Here is a 17,140-nt window from a genome sequence, read left to right on the forward strand (position 1 = left end):
TTTGGGCATCTGATAAGGATGCCTCCTGGGTGTTTCCCTGGAGAGGTATTTCAGGCATGTCCAACTGGGAGGAGACTTGGGGAAGTTATAAGACATGTTGGAGATATTATATTTGTTTGTGGGTATAACCCTGGAAGAGCTGGAGGATAAGGCAAGCAAAATGGTTGACTTGGCATCATTGCTTAGACTGTTCCTCCCTTGACCCAGATCCGGATAAGCTTCAAAAAAATGGATAAATGGGTGGATGTATTGCTACCTATGTCTCTATATTTCTCTATTTGATAAAGTAAAAGACTCTAAGGAATAAAGTGATCCCATATTAACTAGGTAGCACTCCAATTACTGCTGCTTAAGGGGCTCTGTTACACCCTAACAGAGATGCTGCTGGTTTGAAGATGTAAAGGGGAAAATGTAGATCTGGCCTGACTCCATATAATGAAAAAGATTGACTGCTTTTATATTTGTTGCTTGAACTGTTACACTTCATAGGCAGTTAAGTACTGTGACATTCTGGGAGCTGTAGAGAATTGGATTGAACCTCTTATTTCTGGTGCTATTTTAATGCTGGAGGGGCTTCATCCAAATAGGTGGACAAAACAGGAGAGGGACTGTAGATTTATGAGAATTTACAATGATGAAAAAGGGAGTACAATGCAATTAAACCTATATTTGTGATCCAAGCAATTAAATGTGGACTGAATTTGTCTACATAACTGCTCAGGGACAGATGTTACATCATTTGGGCAGACTCAGCAACAGAAATGATGCACTCTGTTACCATTATCTTAATGATGAATCATTCTGAATACTAGTGACTTTAAACAATAAAACATACATTTATCAGCATGTTCTATTCAGGGACACCACAAGCTAGATTTGCTCTACTTAAATGTTAATGCCTTGAAATTTAAACCTGTGGAACAACCCTGTTATTGACAATGCTAGCTCTCTTATTATCCAAGTCATAATTTCTTATGATTTGGTGGAGGGGAAGGGGTGTGAAGTTGTTGTTTGTTTACATTTTTTGAGCTTATGTAAAAAAAAAAAGTACTCTGTTGGCCTAGCTCTCTTCCTCATGGGTTGGGGGCTGATTTGTTTTGAACCCAATTTTGTAAAACTTGACTTGCTTATATGGAATGTTGATTTTAATAAATTCAACAAAATGTTTAAAAAAAGAATTTAGGCTTCTCAATTAAAATTGTTTGTGTTAATCGACAGTCTCATTTTGACATTAAGAAAAATGTTTTAACATGTTCTTGAGATTTTTTAAATATATGCCTCACATAACATACTCATTGCTGCTTAGGTCAGATAAACATACATGTTAATGATCTGGTAAAATCTTTAAATTCATTCAGAATTCATTTAATGTGCATGCAATTTCAGTAGTTTTTAAAACATAATTCGTTAAACACAGTTTTGTAATTGTGCTATGGAAGTTATAGACAACTTTTTCAGGTGTATACTGTAGGTTTGCACATCAGAATATCTACTAACTGTAAACAAGACAACACCATTAAAAATGCAATTTTATTATATGTCATTAACAAAAGATACAAAAAACTGGAGGGGGACTACCAAAATGTATCTATAATTTTTTTTTTGCATATTTGGACTTCTGAATGGGTTATTGAAAATCCCTTTAAGATTGTGAAAATGACTCTTGCATTTGTTTTGTTACAAGGCATGTGGTCTTGGAATAAGTAGTAAAAGTTATTTCTTTTCATTCAAATGTGTAAAAATAGTCTGAATGAATATTATAAAGAAATTGACAAACTTGTTGGTTTCCTTACAGCTAATTGAAAAAGTGCTGTATGCCTACTGAAAAGTGAAAAAGCAATTGTCTCATGTATACCTGCATGCCTTTTATATGTCACTGAGTAAAGAAAGTGTAAAAAGAGATAAGGAATTACTTATTCTACAAAGATATTCTAAAATGGTCTTTACAAATTTTTTGGCAACCCTAGAAAAGATAATAAACAATTGGATTAGGGTGATTTTTTAAACAAGCTGTTTTCTTTAATTAGTATCACACATCTCCAATCATGCAATTAGTCATTCACCCTAATTGGACAAAAGTAGTCACTTTGCTGTTTGGTATTATTGTGTCCCACACTCAGTGTTGACTAGAGAAAACAAAAGAGGGAGTTGTCTGAGGAGATCATAAAGAAAATTATAGACAAGCATGTTAAAGGCAAAAATATAAGACCATTGAAAAAGAATATTTAGAATTAAGATGCTTCAGCCTTTCCAAATAACTAAAGTATGGTACTAATATTACTATACGAAGCATGTCATTTATGTATTAATTAAGGATGTGTTAAGATAACCAAACAAATGTAATCTAACATAGATACTAAATGTAAAAAAGGCTCCTGTGCCTTTAAGGCACTGAAGCATGATCACGTGAAAACCGTGGCGTGTGCAGTGAGCATGTGCGTTTGTTAGATGTACCTCGTGAAAGCCGGAACTACTGGAGCCACTAGAGAAAGTTTAAGTTTGTGCGTTGTTTACCAAATGTAAGTTCTTATGTACATATTTAGAAGTTAAGTGTTAAAGTTAGACAGAAAAATGTTCTGAATTAGTAGTTAGGTTAATATTTTACGTTACCACATTGAAATTGTAATTGCAAACACCTTAAGTTGAAAGTGTGAAGCTATAGTGCCACCTTTTGGACATTTGTGTATAGCATAGTGAGATAACATGTATATATGTACTAAATGTCTTATTTTGTTGTTTGCCTATTAGAACCACACATACACCTACTCACCTACCTGTACAGTTGTTCTACTTCATGTGAAATTTTGGCATCTCAACATTAAAGTGATGTTACTGAAATGGTTGGATTAGTTCCTGTGTTCTAACCGACACACCACAGCGACTACAGCGTATTGCAAGTCTGCCTTCTGCCTTTCTTCATAACACTAAAGCTATAAGAATGTAATCTCTTTGTAGCTAATGTAATGTACTGAACTAACCTTTATGTAACCCTTGACATTGTATAAACTATGTGCGTGCAAAAATTATAAGGAAGTGAGCATTGTCTAAATCTGCTGAGTTGCATACATCCTGTGACCATAGGACAAGCTTCCTATAACTGGCCTTATTTATGTGCAAGGCTAGCAGGGGTGTGTTTCTTAAGATTGTGAATATGCTGACAACTCTTTTATCTGTAAAAAAACACTGTGCTTTTCTGCACGTATAAAATCCAGGATGTGAACACAGGCTATAGCAATCCATGTATAACCTCAAAATGAACTGCCGCGCTTCCTCTTTTTATTCTGTTTAGTAAACAAACTGGTATAAAACTGAGCTAACTTCCTGCTTTAGCAGGCTGCCTGTAACAAACTGAGCTGTCAGGGGCTGAAGCCTCTATGCCACCAAGAATAAAGAAATTGCTTTTTACTTTATATTGGTGTCCGTTTCCTTTTGTTCCCGACTTTCAGCGACCACACCATCTCCAAGCAGCTTGATGCTCCTATAACAATAGTTGCAAATATTACTAAAACATTTAAGGTCCATGAGACTGGAGCAAACCTCACTGGATGCAGCTGCAAAGGAAAATGTACCCTAAGAATGGGCAGAAAGATAGTTAGAATGGTAGCCAAGGACAAACTTCAAAGAGATACAAGCTGAACTCCATGGTCAAAGTCCATCAGTGTCTGATTGTGCCATCTGCCCCTTTTATGAGTGACAGTGTGCTCAAAAGAAAATAACCTAGGAGGACTGCACTGTTTAAAGAAAAACATAAAAAGCCAGACTGGAATTTATTACAATGCATATTGACAAGCTACAATGCTTTTGGGAGGATGTCCTTTGGACAGTCAAGACAAAACTAGAGCTTTTTGGCAAGTTGCATCAGCTCTATGTCCACAGATTAAAAAAATAAAGCTTTCAAAGAAAAGAATACCATACCTACTATGAAACATGAAAGAGTTTAATTTATGTTTTGGGGCTGCTTTGCTGTGATTGGCACATAGGTGAGTCTAAGGTGGGAGCAATGAAATCTCAAGACTATTAAGAGACTCTAGAGCGAAATATACTGCCCAGTGTCAGAAAGATTCAGATGCAGGTTATGGATTCTCTGACAAGATAATGAACTAAAACACACAGCTGAAAGCACCCAAGAGTGGCTATGAACAAAATATTGGACTAATCTGAAATGGCTTTCTTTAAGCCCTAATCTGAATCCTGTCAAACATGTATGGAAAGAACTGAAACCTGCTGAAGACAGCAGCCTTCGAACCACACACAGCTGTAGTAGTTTGCTCAACAACAACAACAACATTTATTTATATAGCACATTTTCATACAAACAGTAGCTCAAAGTGCTTTACATATTAAAGAATAGAAAAATGAAAGACACAATTATAAAACAAAATAAATCAACATTAACATCGAATAAGAGTAAGGTTCAATGGCCAGGGGGGGCAGAAAAAACAAAAAAACTCCAGACGGCTGGAGAAAAATAAAATCTGTAGGGATTCCAGACCATGATACCGCCCAGTCCCCTCTGGAAGAGTGGGTCAGACTCCCTGTTGACAGGTGCAGAAATCACATTGAGAGCTACAGGAATCACTTGTCTGTTGTGATTGCCTATAAAGGTTGTGCAACAAAATATTTGGTTAAGGGTCACATTGTTCTTTTCTATGCTATTTTCATTTGTGTAATTATTTGCACTATTCTGCTGAATCAAAATCTAAATCAAAGTCTGATTTTGTTAAATATGGGAAAAACAACGATGGGTGCCAATTACTTTTGCAATTTTCAAATTATTTCAGAAACAATTGTGGTTTCTTCTTTTTTCATGGAGGGATACCAACAAATTTCTCCAAATCTGTGTTTCTAAAATGTAACTACTATCATATGTACATAATAAAGAGGTAACTTCAGGGCTCATCTGCTATTAAGTGCATGATACATCCTGAGTCGAGGGTTGGAACAGTAATTTAATGACCCCCTTTTCCTTTTGACATCACTTCCAGCCACTTGAACCCACCCCTTATTCCAGGGTTGTCTTAAATATAGAGCCACTACCACAACCTCTCATCAGCCTATGGACTTGTGCCTGCAAAGACATTACACCTTAACAGCAGCTGCTATTTTTGTCAACCTTTTTCATCTTTTTAATTCAATTACACAGGGATTAAGATCTGGTGCCCCAACACTATCATTGTTTGCTTCTTTTATCTTACAGTGGCATAATCAGCAAAATTTATTAGAGATGTCAGACCCAGACAACCTCACAGCAATGGTGGCAGCTTTATCCAAACAATTGGAATTCCACTTCATGGAATCAAAAGCACGGATACCAATTTGCACAAAGAGAGATGTAGAAGCCTATTTTCTTATTTTTGAAAGGCTCTCAACCCAACACCACAGAGAGTGTGCTGATGGGGTATACATACTTGCTCCATTTCAAATATAAGGCGCAGAGGGCCTAATACAATTTTGACAAGCAACTGCTGGGGACTATAATTGGCTCAAAGCAGAGATCCTGTCCAGATACAGCACCACTGTGGACCAGCAGGTGAAATAATGTCAGGAGTGTTGCTTTGTCGAGGTCACATCCAACCATTTTATTGGCCTTCATTTTCAGTTCAGGCATTTTCCAGCATCTTTTAAAAGAGAAATAGTGGTATGATAATTCCCTAAAGTTTGCAAAGAATGCAGTCGTTCTTACTGATGGACAAAGAACTGCTCATTTCCGGTGCCGCAGTGAGTGGCAGCCATTCCAGCAGCTCCGTGTATGACTTTATCTTTTTACCTTTTTTTCTCTATTTTTCTCTATTTCACTGATCACTTCTACCGCTTTCTTTTATGTGGAATCGCTCCCTGGACACTTTTTACTATTTTTACTACTTAACATGGATTTTTACACTCTGAGACTCGCCTATTCAAGTAGTCAACTTAAAGCACTCACTACCAAATAAGATCGACGAACTGGCTGTGCTGGTGAAAAATGTCAGAACCGACAGAGAATGCAGCTTGCTGTGTTTTAGTGAAACGTGGCTAACAACTACTATCCCAGATGCTAATGTGGAGTTACCCAGGTTTAGCACGGGGATTGGGGGATGTGTCGCTCTCTATGTCAATACAACGTGGTGCAAATCTGGACACGTAAATGTTAAAATCCCCACTTGCTGCAGGGACATCGAACAGTTGGCCGTAAGTCTGCGTCCCTATTACTTGCCAAGAGAGTTTTGACACGTGATTGTTGTTTACATCCCCCGTCGAGCGAACACGGAGATAGTGAGTGACGTCATCCATTCTGTAGTTGCCAGGTTACAAACGCAGCACCCCAAGGTGCTTATGATAATTGCTGGAGACTTTAACCATGTAACGCTGAATAAAACATTACCTGCCTTCTCCCAGTATGTGGACTGTAACACCCGAGGAAATAGGACTAATGACCTACTGTATGCAAACGTTAAAGACAAATACAGCGCCACCCTGCTGCCTGCGCTTGGGAAAGCAGATCATACCCCGATTCTGCTTCAGTCTCACTGCAAACCAAGAGTGAGGGCGCTACCTACAACAACACGCTCATTTAGGAACTGGTCCCCTGAGGCAGAGCAGGCTCTGAGAGACTGCTTTGGAACTACAGACTGGATATACTGCAGGGGTCACATAGTGAGAACATTGAAGAGGCTGTTGACTGCACAACTGATTACATCAACTTCTGTATGGACATTGTAGTTCCAGTAAGAACAGTACGCTGCTATGCTAACAACAAGCCATGGATTACAAGTGAAATCAAGGGCCTTTTGAACCAGAAGAAAAGGGCTTTTAAAGGCCGTGATCAGCATGAGCTCAAATGCGTGCAGAAGGAACTCCAGCTCAGGGCGGCGAAGGAGCAGTACAGGAGAAAGCTGGAACAGAAGTTGCAGAATAAGAGCATGAAGAAAGTGTGGGATGGGATGAAGATCATCACTGGCTGCAGCTCGAAGTGGGGTGCCACCATCAAGAGAGACGTGGAGAGAGCAAACCAAATGAACAACTTCTTTAACAGGTTTGACCACCCTAACTCACTCTCACCTCGGAGTACTGCATCCTCCAACCATCCTTCTGCTGATACCAGCATAGGTGAGACATCCCCACCCACAATTACAGCAGCACAGGTGAGCAGAGAGCTGAGGAGACTTCGTGCCAGCAAAGCAGCGGGTCCAGATGGAGTATCGCCACGACTGCTGAAGGCGTGTGTGTTGGAACTGGGGAGTCCTCTACAGCGCATCTTCAACCTGAGCCTGGAACAGGAGAGAGTCCCGAGGCTTTGGAAAACATCTTGTATCACCCCAGTCCCAAAGTATCACGTCCTAGTGAGCTGAATGATTTCCGGCATGTTGCTCTGACGTCACATGTGATTAAGACCATGGAGCGGCTGCTGCTTCACCACCTGAGGCCACAGGTCCACCACGCCCTCGACCCTCTGCAGTTCACATACCAGGAGAAGGTGGGAGCGGAGGATGCCATCATCTATATAGTACACCAATCCCTCTCCCATCTGGACAGAGGCAGTGGTGCTGTAAGAATTATGTTTTTGGACTTCTCTAGCGTCTTCAACACCATCCAACCTCTGCTCCTTAGGGACAAGCTAACTGAGATGGGAGTAGACCCACACCTGGTGGCATGGATCGTGGATTATCTTACAGACAGACCTCAGTATGTGCGTCTTGGGAACTGCAGGTCTGACATTGTGGTCAGCAACACAGGAGCGCCGCAGGGGACTGTACTTTCTCCGGTCCTGTTCAGCCTATATACATCAGACTTCCAATACGACTCGGAGTCCTGCCACGTGCAAAAGTTTGCTGATGACACTGCTATTGTGGGCTGCATCAGGAGTGGGCAGGAGGAGGAGTACAGGAAGCTAATCAAAGACTTTGTTAAATGGTGTGACTCAAACCACTTACACCTGAGCACCAGCAAGACCAAGGAACTGGTGGATTTTAGGAGGCCCAGGCCCCTCATGGACCCCGTGATCATCAGAGGAGACTGTGTGCAGAGGGTACAGACTTATAAATACCTGGGCGTGCAGCTGGATGACAAATTGGACTGGACTGCCAATACTGATGCTCTATGTAAGAAAGGTCAGAGCCGACTATACTTCCTTAGAAGGTTGGCATCCTTCAACATCTGCAATAAGATGCTGCAGATGTTCTACCAGACGGTTGTGGCGAGTGCTCTCTTTCTACGCGGTGGTGTGCTGGGGAGGCAGCATAAAGAAGAAGGATGTCTCATGCCTGGACAAACTTGTTAGGAAGGCAGGCTCTATTGTAGGAATAAAGCTGGACAGTTTAACATTTGTAGCAGAGTGACGGGCACTAAGCAAACTCCTGTCAATCATGAAGAATCCACTGCATCCACTTAACAGTGTCATCTCCAAGCAGAGGAGTAGCTTCAGTGACAGACTGCTGTCACTGTCGTGTTCCACTGACAGACTGAGGAGATCGTTCCTCCTCCACACTATGTGACTCTTCAGTTCCATCTGGGGGAGTAAATGCTAACATTATTCAAAGTTATTGTATGTTTTTAGATGCATTTTTATTACTCTTTAATTTAATTTTTTTTTGTATCAGTATACTGCTGCTGGATTATGTGAATTTCCCCTTGGGATTAGTAAAGTATCTATCTATCTATTTATCTATCTATCACTCTCTCTCTATCATGCCACAAGGACCACATTTTGTAATAAATAATGACTTATTGCATTGAATAGCTGAACATGAGGGTGAGGCATGGACAAATAGTGAAAAAGCTTAATCTTTGCTTCAAAAGAGAGAAATTATCATATCAAACTGTTAAAGCTGTGGAAGGGGTGGGAGCCTGAATTCCACTTCTGCCAACCACACTTTTATCTTGCTCATAAGGGGCAACTCAGTTTCAGTCCTAATTTACCACTCAACCAATGATGGGAGCGAGAAACCTCCATCTAGTCTGGTCAAGGGGTGGTGGTTGAAAACAATGAGACGGATCTCCCTGATTGCACATCACATTATTACAGAACTAGGGGTGATTATCAGAGAATGTCTATATCAATTTCTGGAAAAAAAGAGGTGGAAGTGGAACTTGAAGTTTAACTGATGTTAGATCTTGGTGTTATCGAGGAAAGTTTTAGTGCCTGGTCTAGCACTATCATCTAAGCACCAAAGTCTGATGCTGCTTCTGAAATGGCTTCCATCAGCTTAATCATGTCTCCCTTTTCGATGACCATCCAAAGGCTATCTGACCACTTTTGACATGATAAAAGGTTACTTGCAAATTCCTTTCACGGATTCCGCCAAGGAAAATAATGTGTTTAGTACCCCCCCAGTGACCACAGGCATTACTGTGTCCTCACATTTGGTTTACATGGGATACCTTCAAGTGTCAGGAGGATAAAGTCCCACACCCCACAATGCTTATAATGTCACCCACCTGAATGACACTGTCATCTATTGCTGCACATGGAAGAAGCATGTGCAGCAAGTTCTGGCGGTTCTTCACTCAGTATGTGAGGAACATATTTGGATAAAACAAAAGAAATGTTTTTTCAGACTAACAGAGGCACAATATTTACACTGTGTGATGGATAGAGGGATACAGTACAGTACAGAGTTTCAAAGTCACTGCCATTTTGAATTTGGCCCCATCTGCAAATGAAGCATCAGGTTCAGGGATTCTTAGGGTTAGCAGAATACTGCTGTCAGTTCATGCCCTGTTTCTCTGAAAGGGCCACACCTTCAATCAGTCTCACCAAAAAGCAAGCGCCATATAGAGTGGTATGAGATGACAAGGTGGAGGCTGCCTTTCATGACCTTAAGCAGGCCCTTACATCAGTATCTGTTATGATAACCCCCAGTTTCTCTATATTTTTCATTCTTCAGATCGATGGTGAGGACACAGGTTAAGGTGCTGTGCTGAGCCAAAGTGTCAATGGTGCTGATCACCCTGTGATGTAACTATAGGAAACCTCTAGACGGGTAGGCAAGGTTTAGCAATTTAGTCTACAGTGTCTGCAAAGAAGTTACTCCAATGCAGTAACTACTATCTTTGTCAACCTTTCTTTCATCATTGTCATTCAATTATACAGGGATCACCATCTAGGACCCAAACAATTTATAAATATTAAGAAGCATTAGAAGCATAAGAAACATTAAGAACAATATATAAGTTATAAAGAACAATTTATAAATATTAAGAAGCTAATTGCGACGACATATGGTTAAACTCCTCCTAGTAGGCTATCACTTTCTTGTTGGTGATCAGATGACTTTAAATGGATATTAGAGACATGTCTTACCAATAGTGAAGGATAAAGTTACACTATAGAAAGCGGACACAGCACATATACTGGGGAGTTTCTTTTTTATGGGTCATTGTTAAAAAGATATTGCTGTCAGTTTTCAAAGAATATATCTTGACAATCAGAAAATGCAAAATGCACTTACAGAGAAAAGTCCATGACCTTGATGTTCTGTAGTCTGAATATGTTTAGCAATTATAAGTTGGACAGTTGGTGACACTTCAGAGATCTTGTGATCCAGGCTCCAAATAAGGTTATTCAGAAAAGCAATAAAACAAAAAGACTAAAAAAAGAAAATCTGTCAAAAATGATAAATAGGAGTATTATTAAAAAGTAAAACTGAAACGATCACTGTACAAGAAAATTAAAACAAGCCAAATAATTCTGATTTAGAGAAATGCTGAAAACTACAGAAAGAGATCAACAAAAGCATTTGAAATGTCAAAAGAGAAACCAAAATAAAAATTGCTAGAGAAGCTAAAATGTAAAGCAAGCAATATTTTGAGTACTACTCCAGTAAAAGAGAGTTTAAGAGGCCATAGTGACACAAATGAAGAAATCATTGAAAATGAGAAGGAAAGAGCAAATGAACTGAACAAATATTTCACAAAGTATTTATAAAGACCTTAAGTCAAGTGAATGTCTCATGCAGAAATAAACACAAACTCCTGAGTTTATAGATTTGAAAATAGAAGAGTCAGATGTGCTTCAAGCCCTCAATACATTGAAGACTAATACGCCCCCTGCACCTGAAGGGATCTTACTAAACAAACAAAAGATGTCATCTATAAACCCTTATTAGGCATATTTCAGCAGTCACTTCAGAAAGGAGAACTACATGAGGACTGAAAAGTTGCAAATGTGACTACAATCTTCAAGAAGGGAGACAAAATGTACCCTAGTAATTACAGACCAATTAGTCTTACTACTACACCGTGCAAAATTATGGAATCTATAATAAGAAATAAATTAGAATAAAACCTAAATGAAATTAACATTGTAAATAACCAGCCAGCATGAGTTTATGAAAGGAAGGTCCAGCCAAACAATTCTTTTACATTTTTGTAAGAAACAACCGGAATAGTTGACAAAAAACAATCATATGACATAGTTTACCTTGACTTTCAAAAAGCATTTGATAGAGTTCCACACCAAAGATTAATTCTGAAAATAGACGCTGTAAGCATCAGAAGTAACCTACAAAATTGGATCTCTAGTTGGTTAACCGGCAGGGGACAAAGGGTACATGTAAGAGGAGAATGCTCTACATGGAGCAAAGTCACCAGTGGCGTTCCTCAGGAGTCTGTCTTTGGACAATTTACAATTACTTTTTCTGATTTATATTAATGAATTGGTTCTGGAATAGTTGGTAAACTTGTCAAATTTGTAGATGGCAGTAGAATTGGAGGAATGGTAGACACCGAAGGAGGTAGCAAAAAGAATTCAAAATAACCTGTACAGCCTTTAGAAGTGGCATTGATGAAGTAGATTGAGCAGCATTCTTTCAGTTTAAGGGGAATCACATACTCGAGGACATCAGTGGAAATTAAGGGAAGTGCATTTAAAACTGAAGCCAAGAAACACTTTTTTTTCACACAAAGAGCTGTAGGACCCTGCAACAAACTACTGAGGCATGTAATTGAAGTAGGAACCAGGACAACCTTTAAGAAAAATCTGGATGAGATATTGGAATATCTTAGATATTAGCTAAACAAACTGGTTAGATGGACTGAAATGGTCTCCTCTCGTTTGTAAAATTTGTTATGTTCTAAAATGTCTCAAATAGTCAGAATTGTGTGTAGGTTAAGGTAAATTACATCATTTGTAAATCTGCTATGGAAATATGCAACTTATAGTGGCTCTAAAAGAAAAGCAGGCTATATCAGTGAGTGGTTAAAGATGTTTCAAATGACTGCTGCTAGTTGATCTAGGAAGATTTCTATATAGCAGGGCACCAAAAATAATAAAACAAAATGTAAAAGGAAATGCAAATTAACATTATATAATGCATACATATATGTTTACAGATGTGTTTTTTTTTAATTAAAGCTCTTTAGGTTCCAAGAAGTGATATAACAAGTAAATAATAATGTAAAGTACATCAACAAAGGCTAAATGTATTTGGTAATGGAGAAGAGAAAAGCAAACTTTCAACTTACATATATCGAGATTTTAGCTAAAAGAAAGTAATATTTGGAATGATACAGCTAAAAATACACATAATTTTCAATGTAAGTGAGTGTTTATCATTTAGCAAAGCAAGTGGTGCAGGAACTCATTTTATATTTTTATTTGTTCTTTAACTTTAATTATGAAAATTATAGTGATTAGGAGACTAGAGGGCGAGATTAGCACAACTTGCAATGAAAAGAACCTCAAAGGAAAATGTTAAAGATGAAAGAGAACTATTTAGTAAAAACACCTAGAGAACGCATAAATAGTTTCACTTAAAACTAAAGACTTTCCTAATAATAATCCTCACATGATTTAATTCAAGAAATATTCTAAGAATTAATCAGGTCCATCAATAATATCAGTACCTTATGATCAACCCCTTTAGTGTCATACACACCTGAAATACCTATTTAGAGAAAAGACTTCATTTGGCATTTGGAACAAAGTTGGCAGTTCTTTAAATCAAATTATTTTAAAAAAGTTATTTTCCTTTTCAGCTTGATAATGCTAGATGTAAGCTAAAAGACACTCTCAAGAACTAAAATTAGGATCAATTGATTTGATTTACTCAACTATAACTTTTGCCTTTCATTTCTAGTTTGTTAGTCTGACTCTATAACTGACTTTTTGTTCCTGGTCCATTCTGTTTACGTGTTCAAGATATGCAAGTTTTTTTTTTATCCTGGCAAAATATTTTATAAAGCACATTCAACACTCTGAAACTTCCCAATATACTCTTTTATAGAGATAATGAAGTAATCCAAAAACTAGAGATGCTAACAGATTAATAAGTTAAGCACTGCTCTGGGAACTAGCCTGGACTCTCTGGATGCAGCAGCACAGAGAAGTACATTACAAAAGCTTCTCGCTATTATGAACAATGTCTCACACCCTCTGTAAGACAGCTCTTCAGTAAAATGCTGACTATACGATGTTGGTTCATGGAACACAACTCCTGGGATTTAAGCATATTTTATAAACATTGTCACACATGTGTGAATGGGAGGCAGTTAAAGGGCTCACAAAGGGATAATTCCATGCCAGACCAGGGAGAAGCAGGGGGCACTAATCCTGGATACAAGGACATCAATTGTGCTTCCAGGCTTGATGACGTCACTTCCAGTTCCAGACCCAATGATGTAATTTCCGGTTCCTGCTCTGATGACAACACTTCCCCTGCCTGGCTTTAAAATCACCATCTTTGCCTATCAGGATTGTTCTATTGCTGGACTGAAGTCTGTTGAGACCTGTTTTGTGGAACCAACCTTTCAATTTTGGCAGTCTAATTCAACTATACGGGCCACTGCCCGTATAGTATTAGACTTCTTCCTGTGTCTGTCCAATCATTTCACGACAGATTATATAAACAATTATAACATATTATCTGGGTAGATCACATTTTTCTGTTATTTACATATTAATTTTAAATAGATTATGGACATATTTTTTTATTTGTTTAGTTATTATGATATGTAGTAGTTTTTTGTGCAGGCCACAACATTTTTGTAATTTTCCACTTGATCATTAAATATAAATCTGTTAAAGAAACCTATCCTGGTTTGCTTGGATAAGCTAAACAGTACAGCACAGCACATGCCAATCTGCTAGCTAAAGTGATCCAATTAATACAGCCTCAGCTAACTCAGCCATATAGTTCTTATCCACATGTGAGGCAGGGGTTGCTAGCAGCTCTGTTAAAAGAAATGGAAAGAAAAACCTATGAATTACAGAAAAGTGGTAGAAATTTCCATTTGCTAAATGTTCAACTTAATGTGAGAAATTAAACCCATAACCCAAGTGTGGGCAAACTATGCTTTTAGAGCTCCTCATAGAAATATCTAATATTCCATCCCTCATCAGGTGAGCTTAATATGATAATGCTACAGATGGCTAGTATAAGCATAAGAAAATGTCATGCACTGTCATCCAAAAAATAATTAAATAAACAAATCCTTTACCATACAAATATGGACGGAATATAGTGCTGAAGTTTGTATGTTTTAGCTGTTTGTTTGCCTTTGTCTTGAGTGTCTATTTTTAAAGAATAAGAGTTAGTGCAGGGCTGAGTACATCAGATATTTGTGTGATTGGCAGTCCTGAAAGTGAAATTTCAAGTCTGTGAACAATTCGGTATAGAAAGTGCTATTTACAGTAACTAATGAAGGAAGTTAGAAGAAGAAAGGTTTTCCACTAGCAGATCAACCAATACATATTATTATTCAATATCCATCCATCCATTATCCAACCCGCTATATCCTAACTACAGGGTCACAGGGGTCTGCTGGAGCCAATCTCAGCCAACACAGGGCACAAAGCAGGAAACAAACCTCGGGCAGGGCGCCAGACCACCGCAGTATTATTCAATATTAATAATACTATTGCCATATTATTATTACATGTTATTCAACCCACATGTTTGGTGAGATGAGATGTTAAATGTATTTACTGAAAGTGGCATCCCAACCCTGCATTTGGACAATATGTGTGTTTTTCAGATGCTTCATCACTGAGTCAGAGCAGAAGAGAGTTTATAGTGCTGTTAATTTAGATTATTTCTATACTTAAAATAATCTGGATCAACTGCAACAAGCGAAACCGGTTTACCAATTTTGCAGTTCAGTGTACAGATTAAAGTGTGGACTACACCAGATATGAAGCTCTGTTCACATCCTTTGTCATGAATTTGAATCTTGCTTCCAGGACCCTCAAGACAAATATTGCAGTTTTTGCATCTTTTTTTGCTTTTAATGTAAACAATGTTGCAGATGTCTTGGGAGCTGAAAGTAACTTAACTCTCCACTGCAATTATGAACTTTTTTCTTGATTTTCTTGATTAAGCATGCAAATACAGTTGTGAGCAGGCCTTTTCACAAAAAAAAATGTTTCACTTTATTAAAATGAATAATCAGGCTGAAGAAGCACAAAATAGACTGGTGTGGTTTTGATGACTCAAAGCAAGTGCAAAAGGAATTATGTCAATAATGGTGTCATTGGTAATAGTTTTACTGGTGTGATCTTGGCCCGGACACAGACAGGCAGACATGTTGTAATCACCACCACACGTTTTATTTACACTATTTACAATTATTTCAATGGTCACACAGACCCGGTCACGTGCACAAAAAACCCCCAAATACTCAGTCCTGGCCACAAATGCCTCTCTTCGGGCCGCCTCCACACCTCCTCTGTGCTTCGTCCTGCTTCCTCCCGACTCCAGCCCTGAATGAATGGAGACGGCCCCTTTTATACAGTTCCCGGATGAGCACCAGGTGTTCCTGGCATTCCTCCCTTGGCCACGCCCCAGTGTGGCAGAAGTGCCGGCCGTTCTCCCGGCAGCTCTCCGGGTGTCACCCTAAATCTTCCCCCCAGCACTTCCTGGTGTGGCGGAAGTGCTGGGGCAACAGGTCCCCAAGGCATTGGGGCCTCCTGGCGGTGACCACGGGCCCCTACAGGGTAGGGCTTCCATGCCCTTAACCCGTGGCCCCCAGAGCAACCAGGAAGGCGGCCCCCACGTGATCCAGGGTGGGGTTTGACCCTCTTCCGGTCCCTCACGGTGTCCCGGCCGGGTATTGCCCCTGGCATCCCTGACACTGGCTAACATCAGTTTATTGACATTAGTTTAGATTTTATAAATATCTAATCATACAGATTAGTGTTGATCAACAAACTTCATCAAAATGCTATTTGCAGTGAATTTGGCGTGTTCATATTCCATCTTGTTTGTCAAATTATTCACTGAAAATTCAGACAGTTTAGGAAGGGTCTGACAATATCCAGTCTAAGTATTACCCTCTTTAACTTTAACCCATACTGGGAATGGCAGGAATAAGTCAAAGGTAATAAAGTAGTGATCAAAGATAATTTAATTAAGTGCAAAAGTAATTACAATTTTGGTCAAAACTCAATAAGTGAAAAATAGGAACATTTGTACCACTATAACTGTTACGTGACGTATTAGGGCCCTGATGGCAGAAAACATTATTTAATTAAATTCTGATCTGAATAATTTGTCAGTTAGGCATATGTTAGGCTATCAGCATTTGTGGTACTGGCAGCAATTCTGATAAGTGGTGCAACATAAAATGACCAAAAGTATCTGTTTGAGAATACAAAAAAGGGGACTGTTAAAGGAGTAGTCGCTTCAAAACACACTCAATTCATTATTAGTGAGGATGACACTCTTTCATCATCAAGTCTTTCTTTTCAGTAGAAACTTTGGTTTAATACAAGTAATAGAGGATGTGGAGGATTCTGCTCCAATAAAAAGTTATAACAACTGCATCCCATGTTAAACTGAGATTGACCAGCACTTAAAGTTAAAAGGTGAGGATAACTGGCATACTCCCAAGCAGTGCAATGACACAAAACAAGCTTAAAAGGACTGGCTTCAATTTCCAAAGAGCAGGATCTGAAACAGAATATTTATAGAGAAGTTATAGCTAAAAGACCTATGTAGCCATATGGAGGCACAATGTGCACACTTCCTAAAGATTAAAAAAATTAAAAACAAAACATATTTTAAATTCTTCCCTGCTTATGATTGACACACCCCAACAGTTTGCAAAATTTAAAACTTTTATAATGAAAACATTTGTCACAGATTTTAAAGGTACTATATACTTCAGGAACTTAATAATTACACAATTCTCAAAGTTAAATCTTATTTTGTGGTGTTGAAAATAT

The 17,140-nt window shown here is 38.6% G+C and overlaps 1 protein-coding gene across 2 annotated transcripts in view; it reads right to left on the reverse strand.

Annotated features, from left to right (window-relative positions):
* Nucleotides 1–17,140, reverse strand: part of ankrd27 (ankyrin repeat domain 27 (VPS9 domain)) — a 668,625-nt gene that overhangs the window by 24,024 nt on the left and 627,461 nt on the right. Inside the window, exon 24 of one of the 2 annotated variants that reach the window (XM_039763578.1) lies at nucleotides 3,407–3,478. The exons of the other annotated variant lie outside the window; for it this stretch is intronic. Coding sequence (XP_039619512.1) covers nucleotides 3,443–3,478 — 36 coding nt within the window. The 3' untranslated portion in view covers nucleotides 3,407–3,442. The remainder of the gene's footprint in view (nucleotides 1–3,406; nucleotides 3,479–17,140) is intronic. 2 annotated transcript variants of the gene reach the window in all.

Source organism: Polypterus senegalus, chromosome 9 (assembly GCF_016835505.1).
Source record: "Polypterus senegalus isolate Bchr_013 chromosome 9, ASM1683550v1, whole genome shotgun sequence".
NCBI classification, from domain to species: Eukaryota; Metazoa; Chordata; class Cladistia; order Polypteriformes; family Polypteridae; genus Polypterus; species Polypterus senegalus.